Below are 15,561 nucleotides of genomic sequence, written 5' to 3'. Positions count from 1 at the left end.
CAAAGTACACACAGCTCTCTACTACACTTCTGTTCAATCATTTTCCTTCTCCATGTTAGTGAGAAATAAGCAGAAATTTCTGATTCCATCTCTGCTGCTCAGCATGCTCTACAGAAAGGCAATCACTCACCGCCTTGAAGGAACCAACACAAGTTTGCACTGGACGCCTTCACTTCCTCCATGCTCGACCCTCCCCTTTCAGAATGATGACAAACAGAAAAAAGGAAAACACTGAGGCTGAAGATGATTAATACAAATGAGAAGAGTGGCCAGATATGAAAAGGGATTGAAAAGCATGGAAAAGGATACAAGAGGCACAGTGGGGCAAAGGAAAGGTCACCTCTTTGAGAAAATCCTCCCTGAAGATTCTGTCCATGGGGCTCCATCCACTGAGTGTCCACAGCCCAGAGGACCTACTCACACTACACTAGGCTTCCACACCTGTTGCCTGCAATACTAGCTACCTTTTAATGTACATACAACTGCTCTCCTGGTTCACCTGCCACTTCTGTTTGGAGGACTCCCAAAACTTTTCCTGCTCCAGCCTCTCCTGTGAACTCCAGTCTCACATTTCCAAATGCTGTGCAAGGAGCCGTTGGCACTTCAGTTCCAGGATGCTAAAACTGAGCTCAGCACTCCTCCACCATAACACTGTTCCCCCTCCCCACTTCCTCCCTCCTTTTCTTCTTCCATTCCCCACTTCTGTAATGGGACCAAACCCTCCCAGGTCTGAAAGCTTATAATCATCATGACAATTTCTCCTCCTCACTCTCCTCTAATCGCTGTCAAGTCCTGTTAACTGTGCTTCAGAAATTTCTCTTGCATTGGTCCTTCTCTCTCTCTTTCCGAACAACCGAAGTTTAACAGGATGGGCTGCATGGGCAGCTGTAATGCTCCACCAGATCTCTGTCCCACCTCTACACATCTTTCTCCTCAGCCCAGGGTTCCCAGTGGTGTCCAGGCTACCTTCCTACAGCGTAGTTATAGGCACAGTCATTAACCTCATGGTTTCTAGTTACTATAAACTATAATTCTGGTTCAATATTCTGTGTCACCCTCCATCACCACTGTTCACCCCAACTCTAGGGGCTCCACACAGCTGAATCTCAGTAATTGCCTGATGACGTCTGATGGATGGACAATATGCAGAACAGCAATGCTTTCTCTCTTCTCCTCCACGACCATTTGGGAGAAATGCTGCTGCTGAGAGGACCTGTGGCTTATAAAGCTGAACTGACTTGACAGTTACAAGTGTGTAAAACAATGATAAGAAAGCAAAGGGTGGATGAAAAAAAGGAGACTACACCAGAGTTCATGACAAATAACAGGGAGGCAGCCTCGTTGGTAAACAGATCAAATAATTAAGAGCAAGACCCCCAAAAGATCTGTGAATAAAACAGAAGGTCCCAGGTGAGTGAGGAGAAGTAATTTATTGATGAGGAGTAGATGTAGCTAAACAACGAAATGAATTTGTCGGGGAGGAGTGTTGCAAGAAGGGAGGAGGGGACAGGTGCAGGAGGAAAGGCATAAATTTGCCATGGGAGAAAACCCGAAGTCTTTATCAGAATGGGTGAAGGAGTGTCTCTGAAGAGCAGAAGGCTGACCAGACTGCTAAGTTGACAGGGCCTGCCTGAGAAGGAAATAATTGGAGGGAGCACAGAGCCATTCATCCTGCCATGGACACTGCTGGCTCCTCTCGGCATGCAGAGCAGGTACGGCAAGGCGTCTTGGACGTAGCCCTCCAGGAAGGCGGCCGCTGTGGGGGGTGGGGAGGCGGTCAGTGCAGGCCGACCAGCACCCAGGCCTGGTGTGTGTGCAGGTGTGAGCGTGTGCAGACGTGTGGGTGTGCGTGCAGGGGTGTGTGCGGGAGTGAGTGTGCAAGCTGTGTGCACACATGAATGCACAGGTGTGGGTGTGAGTGTGCAGGTGTGTGTGCAAGTGACTGCAGCCATGTGTAACTGCTGTTGTGTGCAGGTGTGAGCATATGCATGTGAGTGTGCAGGTGTGTATGGGTGTGAGTGCAGGTATGGGTGTGAGCAGATGTGTGTGCAGGGGTGTGTGCGCAGATGAGTGCACATGTGGGTGTTGTATGGGTGTGAGTGTGCACCTGGGTGCAGCTGTGTGCCACTTGTTGCGTGAGTGCAGGTGTGTGCACTTGTGACTCCGGGTGTGCATGTATGAGTGCAGGTGTGCACAGGTAGGTATGTGGGGCTGTATTTGTGTGTGCGGGTGTTAGTGTGAGTGTGCGGCTGTGTGCACGTGTGTGAGTCTGGCGGCTGTGTGCACTTGTGTGTGCGTGTGGGTGTGTTTGAGTGCTTACATGTGAACACGAGAGCCCTGTGCTGGAGGCACTGGCTGGACCACCACTCAGAACCATTGAGCTGGGGGTGTGGGGTACTGATCACATTAGAATTCCTCAACATTTTCAGTCTTGAAGACTTTTTTTAATTTTATTTTTTTTAAAGGCTTTTTTGCCTGTGCTCTGCGGCATGTGGGACCTAGTTCCCTGAGCAGGGAGTGAGCCCTGCACGCCCTGCATTGGAAGGCTTGGGGTCTCCACCAGTGGACGCCAGGGAGGTCCCCGAACACTTTCTCAATTTCAGTTTTTCAGGCTCTCCCTGTCTTGTAGAAACCACTAATTCAGAAAGCTGAGCAGGTTGCAGGGGCCCTTCCCCAGCTGCAAATCACTGTCAGGAAAGAGGCGGGGGGGCTTGTGGGTGCTCGGCCTCAGGCAGGGCCCCCTCGGGTGCCCCCAGCACCAGGAGAGTGAAAAGGAGGTGGGGGTCCAGGAGTGAGGCCCTGGGGCCCGCTGGTCCCCAGCCAGGCGCAGGTGGGACCTGGCAGCCAGGGTCTGGCTCCCTGCAGAAGGGACGCCTTGGGGGTGCTGTGCTCACGCATACACACACGCCCCGTGACAACACACACGATGTCTCCTGGAACAGTTCGGAGGGCTGTGGTGCTGAGTGACACCCCATCTCCGCAGGGCAGGTGGAGGAGGAGGCCTGAGTCTGAGGGGCATCTCCGGGGCACCCCCCTGGCAGGAGGGCCCCCGGCAGCCCACCTGGGGAGGGGCAAACTTGGGGGGGGCAGAGACAGCTGCCCCAGGAGGGCCCTGTCCCCTACTGGCTGTCAATAGCCTCCAGCCCAGAGAAGACCCCAGGGGCTCCAGAGTGGCGTGCTGAGTCCCTAGAAGCCACCCTGGGGGTGACGCTCCACCATCGCGTGGGAGGAGGTCTGTGTCAGCCTGGTTGGAGCTGGGAGGGATGGGCCCTTAAGGAGGCTGCCCAGAGCCTGAACCCCATGTGGGGCTTGTGGGTGCACCAAGGGATGGGGGGGTCAGGGGTGCCTGGGAGCCCCGGAGTTAGCGGCCTGGCCCTCCCCTGCTGCAGGTGAGCCCTTGTGCCCGTGGTTATTAGTTGGGGTCCCATGAGCCTAAAGGGCTTCCCGGTGGCTCAGTAGTAAAAAACCTCCCTGCGTGCAGGAACCACAGGAGATCTGCATTCAGGTCCCTGGGTCAGGAGGATCTCCAGAGGAGGGCATGGCAACCACTCCAGTCTCTTGCCTTGAGTAGTCCCATGGACAGAGGAGCCCAGTGGGCTACAGTCCCTGGGGTCACGTAGAGTTGTTGCGACTCAAGTGACTCAGCACGCGGCACGTGAGCCTCACCCCTGTTCATGCCCAGCAGCGCTGTGGACAGCTGGCTGGGTGCAAGCTGCCTGCAGCTCTGGAGCCCCGTGTTAGTTAAGGGGCGTCCAACCTAGGAAGCTGGGCGCGGTCATGGTGCCTTGGGGGGGCCCGGCTGCGTGGAGTCGAGCCCAGCAGGCTGTCGGTCATGGCGGCCGGGTTCCCGGGGGTCTCCTTCAAAGTGCCCCATGCACACCTGACCCAGACCCCCAGACCCCATGCGTGTGGTCTGGGCCCCTCAGTCAGGAAGCCTGGCCAAGGAGGCCAGTGGGCGCCGACACGGACAGACAGATTTCTGGATGGAAAACTCTACATAGAAGCGTGCAGCCACCACCTCGGGAGCGCAGGGAGACGCCCACCTCCTCCACCCCACCCTGGGGCCTGTCCCCCCTGGTCTCCGGGAGCCTGGGGGGCACAGGGGTCCCCAGTGTCCCCCCCCCCCCGGGCTGCACCTGGAGTAACAGGTAGGCCATGAGCCCCAGCGGGGGTGCCAGCCTGCAGGACACGCGCCTTGGGCTGCCGGCCGCCGCACGGGTGCTTGGCTGACGTTGTAGAAGATGAGGACGAGGACTCGTCCAGGGGGCTGAAGTCCAGCGTGTCGCAGATGGGCGGCCGCGATGTTCACTGATCACGGGCAGCGCGCAGGGCTCCAGGCCCACTGCTCCGCGTACACGACCTGGGGCAAACGAGTCAGCGCTGTCTGCCTGCCGGCTGCCCGCTCATCCCGTGCCTGAGCCCGGGGCGGCCGCTCAGAGGCGGGCGTGTTTCCGGGGGGTTTGGCGGGGAGGAGCCTCTGGAGGGGGAGCGGTGGCCTTGCCTGGAGGTACTTCTTGGCCAGCCCGAGGAACTGCACTTGGACCGCATCTCCTCCAGCTGCCCCTTCAGTTTGGACAGCATGGTCTTCACCTCGGAGGCTGGGGGTGGACGCGGTCAGCATGAGGCACCCAACCCTCTCAGGATGCCTGCCCCCAGCCCGGCCCTGGCCCAGCGAGGCTACCTTTGTTCCTCTTCTCCTTCTGTAGGAGCTTCTGGTAAAACTTCAGGGTCTTTCGGAAGTTCCTCTTCTCGATCATGAGCTGCTGCTCCAGCTCCTGGAGAAGAAAGAGCCATGAGCCCCTGGCGCCTGCCCTCGGGGTTCAGGGGAGGCAGGCTCTCCCACAGGCCGAGGCAGGCCTTGAGGAACATCTGCATCTGCTCAGTGGAATTAGACATGTCAGTAGATTGGAAAGAACCAGATTCGATGGACTCACTCAAAACAAGGCAGCCAAACGTGTGTGGTGTCGGTGACCACCAGCTCTCCCCACCAGGCCGGCCGGCCTCCCCGCAGCCGCCCAGGAGGAAAGGCGGGCAGAGTGGTGGGCGCGTCCAGTGCCCTCTGGTCGGAGAGGTTGCCTTCTGGAGAGAACTCCAGGCGCCATGTCCCAGCTGGGGGGACCAGGCCCACGCCTCTCGTGGTTTCCTCGGTCTCAGGCATCGGCTGTGAGTGAGGTCCACGGGCACTGTGGTTCCATGAGCCCTCTGTGGCCCAGACCCATCCACTGGGGCCCCCACCCCACGCGTACCGCCCCTGAGACCCCTGTGCGATGTGGGCTGGGCACGCCCTCATGTACTCAGCCGCCTTGCTCTGGCCATGAAGCTTGGACACAGCCAGCAGTGCAGACCCCGCAAGCCCACCAAGCCATTCCTGCCCTGGAGCCACATGCAGCCCCCTGGAGCCCAGCTCTGGCTCTGTGCAGAGCCCACAGCAGGGGCGTCAGCCAGGCCAAGGCCTTAAGGATAAACGCGTGAACGAAGATTCACAGCGTGGCTGGTATGAGCGGGTGTCAGCCCGTGGGTGCAGCCTGGCAGGCATACCGGCGGGCTCGGCCCAGGCGGGCTCGGGTGGTGGGTCCACATGAAACACAGGTTATTTCCTCCTGCCCTAACCCGACCACGGATTCTCAAGAGTTAAAGGGGCATCTGTTCATTAGACCAATAAACAGGGATGACCGAGGCACAGTTTAGGCCCACTGGCCACTGGATTTACGTGGACCTGAGGTAGACTAGGGAACAACAGACTGGTTCCAAACAGGAAAAGGAGTACGTCAGGCTGTAATTGTCACCCTGCTTATTTAACTTATATGCAGAGTGCATCACGAGAAACGCTGGGCTGGAGGAACCACAAGCTGGAATCGAGATTGCCAGGAGAAATATCAATAACCTCAGATATGCAGATGATACCGCCCTTATGGCAGAAAGCGAAGAGGAACTAAAAAGCCTCTTGATGAAAGTGAGAGGGGAGTGAAAAAGTTGGCTTAAAGCTCAACATTCAGAAAACTAAGATCATGGCATCTGGTCCCATCACTTCATGGGAAATAGATGGGGAAACAGTGTCAGACTTTATTTTTTGGGGTCCAAAATCACTGCAGATGGTGACTGCAGCCATGAAATTAAAAGACGCTTACTGCTTGGAAGGAAAGTTATGACCAACCTAGACAACATATTAAAAAGCAGAGACATTACTTTGTCAACAAAGGTCCCTCTAGTCAAGGCTATGGTTTTTCCAGCAGTCATGTATGGATGTGACAGTTGGAAAGCTGAACGCTGAAGAATTGATGCTTTTGAACTGTGGTGTTGGAGAAGACTCTTAGATCCAAGCAGTCTATCCTACAGGAGATCCATCCTGGGTATTCACTGGTAGGACAGATGCTGAAGCTGAAACTGCAATCCTTTGGCCACCTGATGCAAAGAGCTGACTCACTGGAAAAGACCCTGATGCTGGGAGGGATTGGGGGCAGGAGGAGAAGGGGACGACAGAGGATGAGATGGCTGGATGGCATCACCGCCTCGATGGACATGAGTTTGTGCAAGCTTCAGGAGTTGGTGATGGACATGGAGGCCTGGCGTGCTGTGGTCCATGGGGTCGCAAAGAGGACACGACTGAGCGACTGAACTGAACTGAACAAAAGCCCTCAGAGGTGGCAGCGCATCCCGTTCAGATCCCATCCCTGGGGACGCGGGAGAACAGAGGCACAGACAAAGGGAAGCAGCGTGGCACGTCTGACAGTGGGAGCCGCTCGGTCGCGTCCACCTCTCTGCGACCCCGGGAGCTGCACAGTCCATGGACTCCTCCAGGCCAGAATACTGGAGTGGGCAGCCTTTCCCTTCTCCAGGGGATCTTCCCAACCCAGGAACTGAGCCCAGGTCTCCTGCATCGCAGGCAGATTCTTCACCAGCAAAGCCACCAGGGAAGCCCTTGTTTTAGACGAGTAACGGTAGGAACAGAGGGAAGTGAGGCCTCTGGCTTCAGCAGTGGGGTGGGGGGAGGTGCTGGGGGTTCCCAGCTGACCCAGTGCTCTGCCCTGCGGACCAGCAACCCTGTGGAAGCAGGCACAGGACACAACAGCTGAGATGAGGAGGCCGCCCCGTGTCCACCGACGGCGAGCGGACCAACCCTGCAGCCCACCGCCCATGCCGGGGCGTGTCACTCAGCCCCGCGTCGGGACAGCCGGGGACACAGGCCACAGTGCTGAGCCTGGGGGCGGGAGAGAGGGCCGGCCGCCCGAGGAGAACGCCACGAGACCCCAGCGTCCGAGCCGGCCCCCGTGTGGGGCAGCTCTGCCGGCACTGGCTGGGAGCTCCTGCTTGCTTTCGTCTTGTCCAGACCTGTTGAAGAAAAAAGACGTCAACGAGAAGTAGGCGTGTAACTGTTCCCATGCCAGGCAGGGGGCGGCCATGTGCAGTGGCCACGTGCAGTGACCCGGGCTGTCCTGGGACCAGGCGCCGGCGCAGCAGGGTGTGCGGTGGGGTCGCAGGTGGTGTCCCCCCCGGAAGGACGGTGCTGGCTGTGGCGACGGTCCGCAGGGTGCGGCACTTGTGAAATGAGGGGTCACCAGAATCATGTGAAATCCAAGCACTGACTGAGGGGCCGTGCACTGGGCCATGGGCAGAGACTCCCTCGGGGGTGGGGGGCGGTGCTGGGGGTTCCCAGCCGACCCAGCGCTCTGCCCTGCGGACCAGGGACCCCGTGGAAGCAGGCACCACAACCCCGTCCCACCTGCCGGGCAGAGGAGACACTGCCGTGGCTCCCTGTGGGGCCCCCCTCCCGGACGGGCGTGCCCTGCTGTCCCCGTCTGTCCTGAGCTGAGGTTTGTCCAGGGGACAGTGAGCACTGGCCTGCCTCTGTGCCTGTCCCTCTGGGCCGCCCGCTCCGCCCACCCCGACACCGACCCTGCCCTGCGACCCTTGGAGCTCAGAATGCTAGTGTCTCATTCTCCAATTTCAGCTGCAGGTGAACCTGCTCTCCAAGTTTCTGCTGATTGCGAAGTCTTGCTATGAGCAGAGGAACTTCGCCACGGCCATGCAGATTCTGGGCGGCCTGGAGCACGCGGCCGTGCGCCAGTGCGCGGTGAGTCCCCCGCGTGGCCGGGCAGGGGGCCCCCACGGGGCCAGGGGGTTTCACCTGCGCTTTTACTCTAGGCCTGGAGAATTCTGCCCGCGAAGATAGCGGAGGTGATGGAGGAGCTGAAAGCTGTGGAGGTACCGGTGTGCGTGAGCTCCCAGGAGCTCGCGTCCCCCCAGGGGTGGCGGGTGACAGGTGGCGGGATGGGTTGCCTGGCCGTCTGCCTTACGGCCCCCCAGGACCGGGCACGGCCTCCCCATCCCCCAGGCAGAGGAGGCAGGGGCGGGCGCTCCAGGAGCTCTGCCTGCCAACTGTGCCTCGTGGGTCTGACTCCCGCTGGGGGTGCAGGTGTCCGAAGCCCACCTCCTCCTGGCTTCCCCTTGAGAGACGGTCGGCGAGGACACAGCCTCTGGCTGGCGGGCCGAGGTGCCAGGGGCAGCCTGCGTCCAGCCCAGGCCCAGCTCTGCCAGTGGCAGGGCTCCCATGTGTCCTCAGCTGACCGCAGACCCGGGGGCCTGCCGCTGGTCAGCCGGCGCTCAGTCTGATTAGGGTGGGGGTCCCTCGGCGCGCTTCTGGAACCAGCACCTCAGCAGCAGGAAGTGCATGTCTTTCTGGGGGGTCAGTGTTCCTCCTGTGCCCACACGCTGCAGAGCCTGGACCCCCAGCCTGGGAGCCAAGGGGCACTTTGAATTGGATGGCAAATTGGGGTGTGGCGCCCCAGGCACTGACTGGCACTGGCCGGCCCTGCTATGCACCAGGGATGCCCCCTCGCCCCTGCTCACCCCACGCCCGTCTGGGCCCCAGGTCTTCCTGAAGAGTGACAGCCTGTGTCTGATGGAAGGACGGCGCCTCAGGGCCCAGCCCACCCTGCCCTCAGCCCGCCTGCTGGCCATGCACATACAGCAGCTGGAGACGGGAGGCTTCACCATGACCAACGGGGCGCACAGGTGGAGCAAGCTCAGGTGAGGGGCCCGCAGGCGAGCGAGCAGGTGAGGGGTCTCCCCATCCCTCCTATTCCTCTGAGGCCTGGATCAGATGCCCCCACCCAGCCCAGGCTGCCACAAGCTCCCTCCAGGTGACCCCCAGCTGCCTCCTTCTCCACAAACGCGGGATAAACATTTCCCACACTGCTGGCATCCATGGCCCCAGACACCGCCCCAAGGTCGAAGGTCGTTGTGACCTCCCTTCTGTTGGGAGAGCAGGCACACCCTGAGCCCCACCTCTGTGCAGCCGCCCGCCGGCCCCCGAAGCTGCCTCTTCCCTCTGTTCCGCCTCTGCTCTCCTGTCGGACCCCCGCCCTGGGGCTGACCTAGGAGGGCCCCTGGTCAGACCCCGCCCCTTCAGCTGCCAGCACCCCTGGGGACCCACCAGGAGGCACAGACTGGGCACAGTTTGCAACCACCTTCACCGTGACCCCACCAGCGACTCAGACACCCCCAAAGAGGGTCACTGTGCCCACTTCAGCCTGTGTGGCGCTGGTCCCCTCCGCACCCAGGCCCAGGCCAGCCTCTTCAGGGGCTCCCGGCCACATCCGCCCCCCCGCAGCGCCCCAGGCCCACGCTGCCTCCAGCTCAGGGCCAGCCCGTCTGCCAGGAGCACCCCCACCCACAGCTCCGTCCTCCCCGCCCCGCCCGCGTGCACTGTCACACTGCAGTCAGGTGGAGGCTGGTCCAGCCTCCTTGGGGTCAAGGACAGCAGCCTCGCTTTGTGAGCAGGGCCCAGGGGGCACGGAGCCCACCGTTGCCAGCTGTGCCTGCGAGACCGCTTCAGTCAATGAAAACGGTAGTTTAGAGATGACACTGTTTCCACAAGGCACACTTACTGCCAGAGGCCCATGGCGATCAGAGGGGCAGCGGGCAGTGAGGGAAGGCCACGGCCCAGAAAGGGCCTGGCCAGGCTCCGGGCGCGTGTGCTCCTCCTGACGCGGTTCACGGGTGCGTGTGTTTGCACACCTGTCTCCTCATTAACAACGGAGGCATTCACATGGAATGCACCACGTCTTCACCCAAAGCCAGGGTGGGCACATGTGTCTGGGGAGTCCACAGCCTCCCCGGGCAGAACCGAGGCCCGCAGCTCAGAGGATGATGCCCCCCGGAGTGCCGGCCGCCGCCTGACGCCCAGCTCTGGGAGGCAAAGGCTGGCTCCCCGCGTGGCCGGTTCCCTGGGCGCCACGTCAGTGAACGGGGCTGGGGCAAAGCGCAGAGCACCTAACCCGCCCAGATGGACTAACTCGCGTGCGCTCGTCTGCCGCCTTGGGCTGCCTCACACTTCCTTATCGTGGGGATTTCAGCACTGACCGGGCCTCACACAGCACATCTCCAGTCAACGTTTGTGGAGTGAAAGGTGGACGGATGGACGGAGGGAGGGATGGACAGACGCAGGGCAGGTGGATGAACACGCCTGGGCCCTGAAACGAGGTCTGGCCTGGGACTGAACAGCAGACTGGCCCCTCGCGGTCTGAACTCTGATGCGGCCGGGCTGGGACTGGCCAGTGCCCACCAGCTGCGACACCGCCCCTGAGACGAGTGCAAACTCATGTTCCATTTCTTCCCGACACAGAAACATCGCCAAGGTGGCGAGCCAGGTCCACGCGTTCCAGGAGAACCCCTACACGTTCGCCCCCGACCCCAAGCTGCAGTCCCAGCTCAAGCAGAGAATCGCCCGCTTCAGCGGGGCCGACATCGCTGTGCTGGCGGCGGACAGCGGGGCGGGCCCCCGGCAGGCAGCCAGCGAGAAGCACTCCCGGAAGATCCAGGACAAGCTGCGGAGGATGAGGGCCACGTTCCAGTAGCGCAGGCGGCAGGCGGGGGGTGGACGGGGACCCCCGCGGTGCAGGAGGGTCAGACGGGAGCGCGGGCTCGGACGCGGCCCCAGAGACGGCACCAGGAGGCTGACTGTAAAATTTAAAGATGTAAGATGTAAACTAGACCGCGGTGAGTAGGCTCCCAGGAGCCGAACCCCCGAACGCTCATTATGTTTCTCAGAGACGAACGGCTTCCGCCCAGCCTGCCCCCAGAGCCCCGCACCCCTCGGCCTGTAACCCGGGTGCCCCCGAGCAGTGTCTGCGTGAGTCTGCCTGTGTCTGCCACGACGGACCCCTGGTCCCCCTGCTAACGACAGATTCCAAGGGTTCTGGAACCTTCCACATGAAGCCCTGAGGCTTCCGGGGACCGCAGCCCAGCCCTGGGCTCACATCCCAGGCACCCCGCCAGGCATCCCGCCCTCTGCCCCGAGCGCTGGCTGCTCGCCCTGCCCTGGGGGTGGGGGTGCCTGAGCCTCACAGCCTTCACCCCAGCCAGCCTCCTGCTGCCCGCCAGTGCCTCGCAGCTCCCCCCGGCCGCTCCCCGTGCCCCATGGCCCCGGTGCCCGCCGCCCGCCACTGAGAGCGCTGCCCTGTGGGGCGGGTTTCCCTGTGCCGAGGCCCACATCCAGGGGCGCAGGACTCGGACGGCAGCTCCAAGGCCAAGACAGCCTCCGCGGCCCCTCCGCAGCCCCGCTGGGTGGGGCGCCTGGGGGTGGTCCCGGACGCCTTCAGCACCCATGCATGCCACACACACAGCCATGCCCGCCTCCCACGGCTGGCTGCCACTGTGCTTTGAGGAGAGGCGCCTGCCGCCTCGGGGGCACTGAGCACTCCTCAGGGCTGTTTCCACCGGCCTGCTGGTGTCGCCTTGCCCAGCGTGGGCAGGACGCGCTGGCCGGCGGCTTGGGGACCAGGCGAGGCCTCACACACCCGCAGCAGGGAGGCCAGGACCCGGACCGTCCCAGGCACCCGCGTCCTTACGTTGCAAATCGCCGTGAGACCCGCGATTCTTCTTCTGAGTTTTAGGATTAGTGATTCTTTGGCACAACCAGCTAGTGGTATTTCAAGGAAACCATTACCTGATAAAACGCTGAATTTCTAACGTCAGGGTGTTTTCCCACATATATTCATTCCCAACACCTCGCTCCTGCATACGTGAAATACGAGAGGCGTGCGGCACGCCTGGCCCTAACATAGCTTTCATGTGAGAATTCGGTTCTGCAGATGAACTCCTGGGTTTTCAGCACTGAACTCAGCAAGCTCAGAGGCCGCGTGAACACACACTCCAGCCGGACCGGCTGTGCCCCGGGAGCGGCCGCCTCGGCCGCCACGCGCCCGTCTGCATGTCGCTCTCGTGCACTCCAGTTTCTAATAAAGCCGTTTCTACCAAGACGGCTGCCCACGGTTCCTGCGCTTTGTCCGCCCTGCAGGTCACGGAGGCTCCCCACAGCCACGACGACGTCTCCAGGGCTGCTCGTGAGGGCGGGCAGCAATGATCCTGGGTGACAAGCTGGGGGCAAGGCGGCCCCAGGACCGAGCCCCACACCCCGGGGCCTGCGAGCTGCCTCCGGAGGAGATGGCCGGCCTTCCACAGTCACCGCCCACGGAGGCCTCTGGGCACCACAGCCCCAGCCTGCCCACCATAAACCCTGCCACCATCCCAGGGCCCGGCCACCCAGACCTTGCCCACAGCCCACAGGTCAGACAGCCAGCTTGTCCTCGTGGGGGGACTGAGGGGTGCCCCGGGCCTGTCACCACCAGGAAGGGTCCTGCTGCTGTGGTTCAGGACTGGCAGGCACCGCAGGGTGAGGGTCTCTCTGCTGTGGGGCCGCCAGAGCCTGGGGGTCTTCTTGGTATCTCTGGGGTCTGCCCTCCAGATGCCAGCAGCATCGCCGCCGCCGCCCCCCCTCCCCCAGCAGCTGTGACAACCCACAACTCTCCAGACATCACCAAACGTCCCCTGGGGAGCATAAATGCCCCCCAAACCACAGCCCCTAAAGCACTGACACCCCAAATCTTGGTTTCCAGATTAACATTCAGGTCTCCAAAAAAAAAGGAAACAGCTGAATGGCTGATTCCAGGGCTGGGGTGGGGAAAGTATAGCAGATGAGTCAGGAGCTAACGGGGGGAAGGGGATAGAGGCAGATCACGTCAGAAAGACACAGGACAAGAGGGAAAGAGCTGCTCCCACAGCCAGAGCCGACCGCGTGCGCCCCACGCGTGACAGTGATGGGCTGTGGGAAGAGCTGCTCCCACAGCCAGAGCCGACCACGTGCGCCCCACGCGTGACAGTGATGGGCTGTGGGCCAGGAGGAGGCTCAAAGTCTGAGTCCTTACCGGCGTCAGAGGACAGCTGATGAGTGACAGGAATAACCAAGGGGAACCTGCCCCGGGAGGTGCGGCTGGCCACCCTGTGGGGCAGGACAGGAGGAGGGTGCCCTCACAGTGGGGAGACGCAGGCTTCACCCTAACTGCAGAGGAGGGTCACACTAAGCAGATGGCACATCACTTCTGGGCTCTCATCCCAGGCCCCCGAGCCCTGGTCTAATCATGAGACGACACTAGACAAACCCAAATTGAGGGGCAAGCCTCAAAGTACCCACCAGTCTCTAAGTGGCAAGTACGTGGGGAAAAAGACCTGGAGAGGACCACGGGGGCAGACTGAGAGCACAGGCTAACTAAACGCAGCTGGAGCACACGACGGGTGTGAGCAGACAGCCTGCCACACTGCAGTGTAGACAGCAGGATTGTGCAACCACCGACTTCTCAGCTTTGCCAAAGTTCCACGGCCGAGAAAGACACCAGGCACTCTGTGCCGTCTGTATAACCTGAGTGCAGACTTAGAATTATCCCACACCAAGGAGTGTAAAAAAGGCAATGCCAAAGAATGCTCAAACTACTGCACAATTGCACTCATCTCACACGCTAGTAAAGTAATGCTCAAAATTCTCCAAGCCAGGCTTCAGCAATATGTGAACCGTGAACTTCCAGATGTTCAAGCTGGTTTTAGAAAAGGCAGAGGAACCAGAGATCAAATTGCCAACATCTGCTGGATCATCAAAATAGCAAGAGTTCCAGAAAAACATCTATTTCTGCTTTATTGACTATGCCAAAGCCATTGACTGTGCGGATCACAATAAACTGTGGAAAATTCTTCAAGAGATGGGAATACCAGACCACCTCACCTGCCTCTTGAGAAACCTATATGCAGGTCAGGCAGCAACAGTTAGAACTGGACATGGAACAACAGACTGGTTCCAAATAGGAAAAGGAGTATGTCAAGGCTGTATATTGTCACCCTGCTTATTTAACTTATATGCAGAATACATCATGAGAAACGCTGGGCTGGAAAAAGCACAAGCTGGAATCAAGATTGCCGGGAGAAATATCAATAACCTCAGATATGCAGATGACACCACCCTTATGGCAGAAAGTGAAGAGGAACTAAAAAGCCTCTTGATGAAAGTGAAAGAGGAGAGTGAAAAGTTGGCTTAAAGCTCAACATTCAGAAAACAAAGATCATGGCATCTGGACCCATCACTTCATGGCAGATAGATGGGCAAACAGTGGAAACAGTGTCAGACTTTATTTTTGGGGGGTCCAAAATCACTGCAGATGGTGACTGCAGCCATGAAATTAAAAGATGCTTGCTCCTTGGAAGGAAAGTTATGACCAACCTAGACAGCATATTGAAAAGCAGAGATAGTACTTTGCCAACAAAGGTCCATCTAGTCAAGGCTATGGTTTTTCCAATGGTCATGTATGGATGTGAGAGTTGGACTGTGAAGAAAGCTGAGTGCTGAAGAATTGATGCTTTTGAACTGTGGTGTTGGAGAAGACTCTTGAGAGTGCCTTGGACTGCAAGGAGATCCAACCAGTCCATTCTGAAGGAGATCAGCCCTGGGATTTCTTTGGAAGGAATGATGCTAGAGCTGAAACTCCAGTACTTTGGCCACCTCATGCGAAGAGTTGACTCATTGGAAAAGACTCTGATGCTGGGAGGGATTGGGGGCAGGAGGAGAAGGGGACGACAGAGGATGAGATGGCTGGATGGCATCACCGACTCGATGGACGTGAGTCTGGGTGAACTCCGGGAGTTGGTGATGGACAGGGAGGCCTGGCGTGCTGTGATTCATGGGGTCGCAAAGAGTCGGACACGACTGAGCGACTGGACTGAACTGAAGGAGTCTAAGAATCAAAATGGACACCAAAGGGAGAATTTAATTCAGATGACCATTTTATTTACCATGAGAAGAATCCCTTAGAAGAACTGGAGTAGCCCTCAGAGTCAATTAAGAATCCAAAATGCAGTGCTCGGGTGCAGTCTCAAAAATGACAGAATGATCTCAGTTTGTTTCCAAGGCAAACCATTCAATATCACAGTAATCCCAGTGTATGCCCCGACCACTAATGCAGAAGAAGCTGAAGTCAAAACAGTTCTATGAAGACCTACAAGACCTTCTAGAACTAACACCAAACAAAAACGTCCTCTCCACCATGGGGGATTAGAGTGCACAGGTAGGAAGTCAAAAGTATCTGCAATAACAGGCACGTTTGGCCTTAGAGTACGGAATGAAGCAGGCAACAGAGTTTTGCCAAGAATACATGATCATGGCGAACACCCTCTTTCAACACGAGAGGCGATGCTGTGCATGGAAATCTCCAGATGGTCAGCACTGAAATCAGATTGATG

The 15,561-nt window shown here is 59.1% G+C and overlaps 2 protein-coding genes across 2 annotated transcripts in view; one reads left to right on the top strand and one right to left on the bottom strand.

The window, feature by feature from the left end:
• The window catches only part of SORCS3 (sortilin related VPS10 domain containing receptor 3), a 979,390-nt gene that overhangs the window by 387,885 nt on the left and 575,944 nt on the right, over nt 1-15,561 (bottom strand). The gene's annotated exons all lie outside the window — the stretch shown is intronic.
• LOC107131254 (kinase non-catalytic C-lobe domain-containing protein 1-like) lies at nt 7,746-12,260 on the top strand. The gene is made up of 4 exons (XM_005225692.5): nt 7,746-8,071; nt 8,143-8,202; nt 8,870-9,027; nt 10,625-12,260. The coding sequence occupies exons 1-4, from the start codon at nt 8,024-8,026 to the stop codon at nt 10,854-10,856; spliced, it is 498 nt and encodes a 165-aa protein (XP_005225749.1). The 5' UTR covers nt 7,746-8,023; the 3' UTR covers nt 10,857-12,260.

This window comes from Bos taurus, chromosome 26 (genome assembly GCF_002263795.3).
Source record: "Bos taurus isolate L1 Dominette 01449 registration number 42190680 breed Hereford chromosome 26, ARS-UCD2.0, whole genome shotgun sequence".
NCBI classification, from domain to species: domain Eukaryota; kingdom Metazoa; phylum Chordata; class Mammalia; order Artiodactyla; family Bovidae; genus Bos; species Bos taurus.
Note: the sequence above shows the minus strand (reverse complement) of the source record. Positions and strands in the feature narration are given on the sequence as shown.

Bases quoted from the DNA above. Each gene is read 5' to 3' on its own strand.
- LOC107131254 (XM_005225692.5), top strand. From the start codon at position 8,024: ATGCAGATTCTGGGCGGCCTGGAGCACGCGGCCGTGCGCCAGTGCGCG. The intron at 8,203-8,869 runs GTACCGGTGTGC...TCTGGGCCCCAG, and splicing joins AGGAGCTGAAAGCTGTGGAG to GTCTTCCTGAAGAGTGACAG. The intron at 9,028-10,624 runs GTGAGGGGCCCG...TTCCCGACACAG, and splicing joins CACAGGTGGAGCAAGCTCAG to AAACATCGCCAAGGTGGCGA.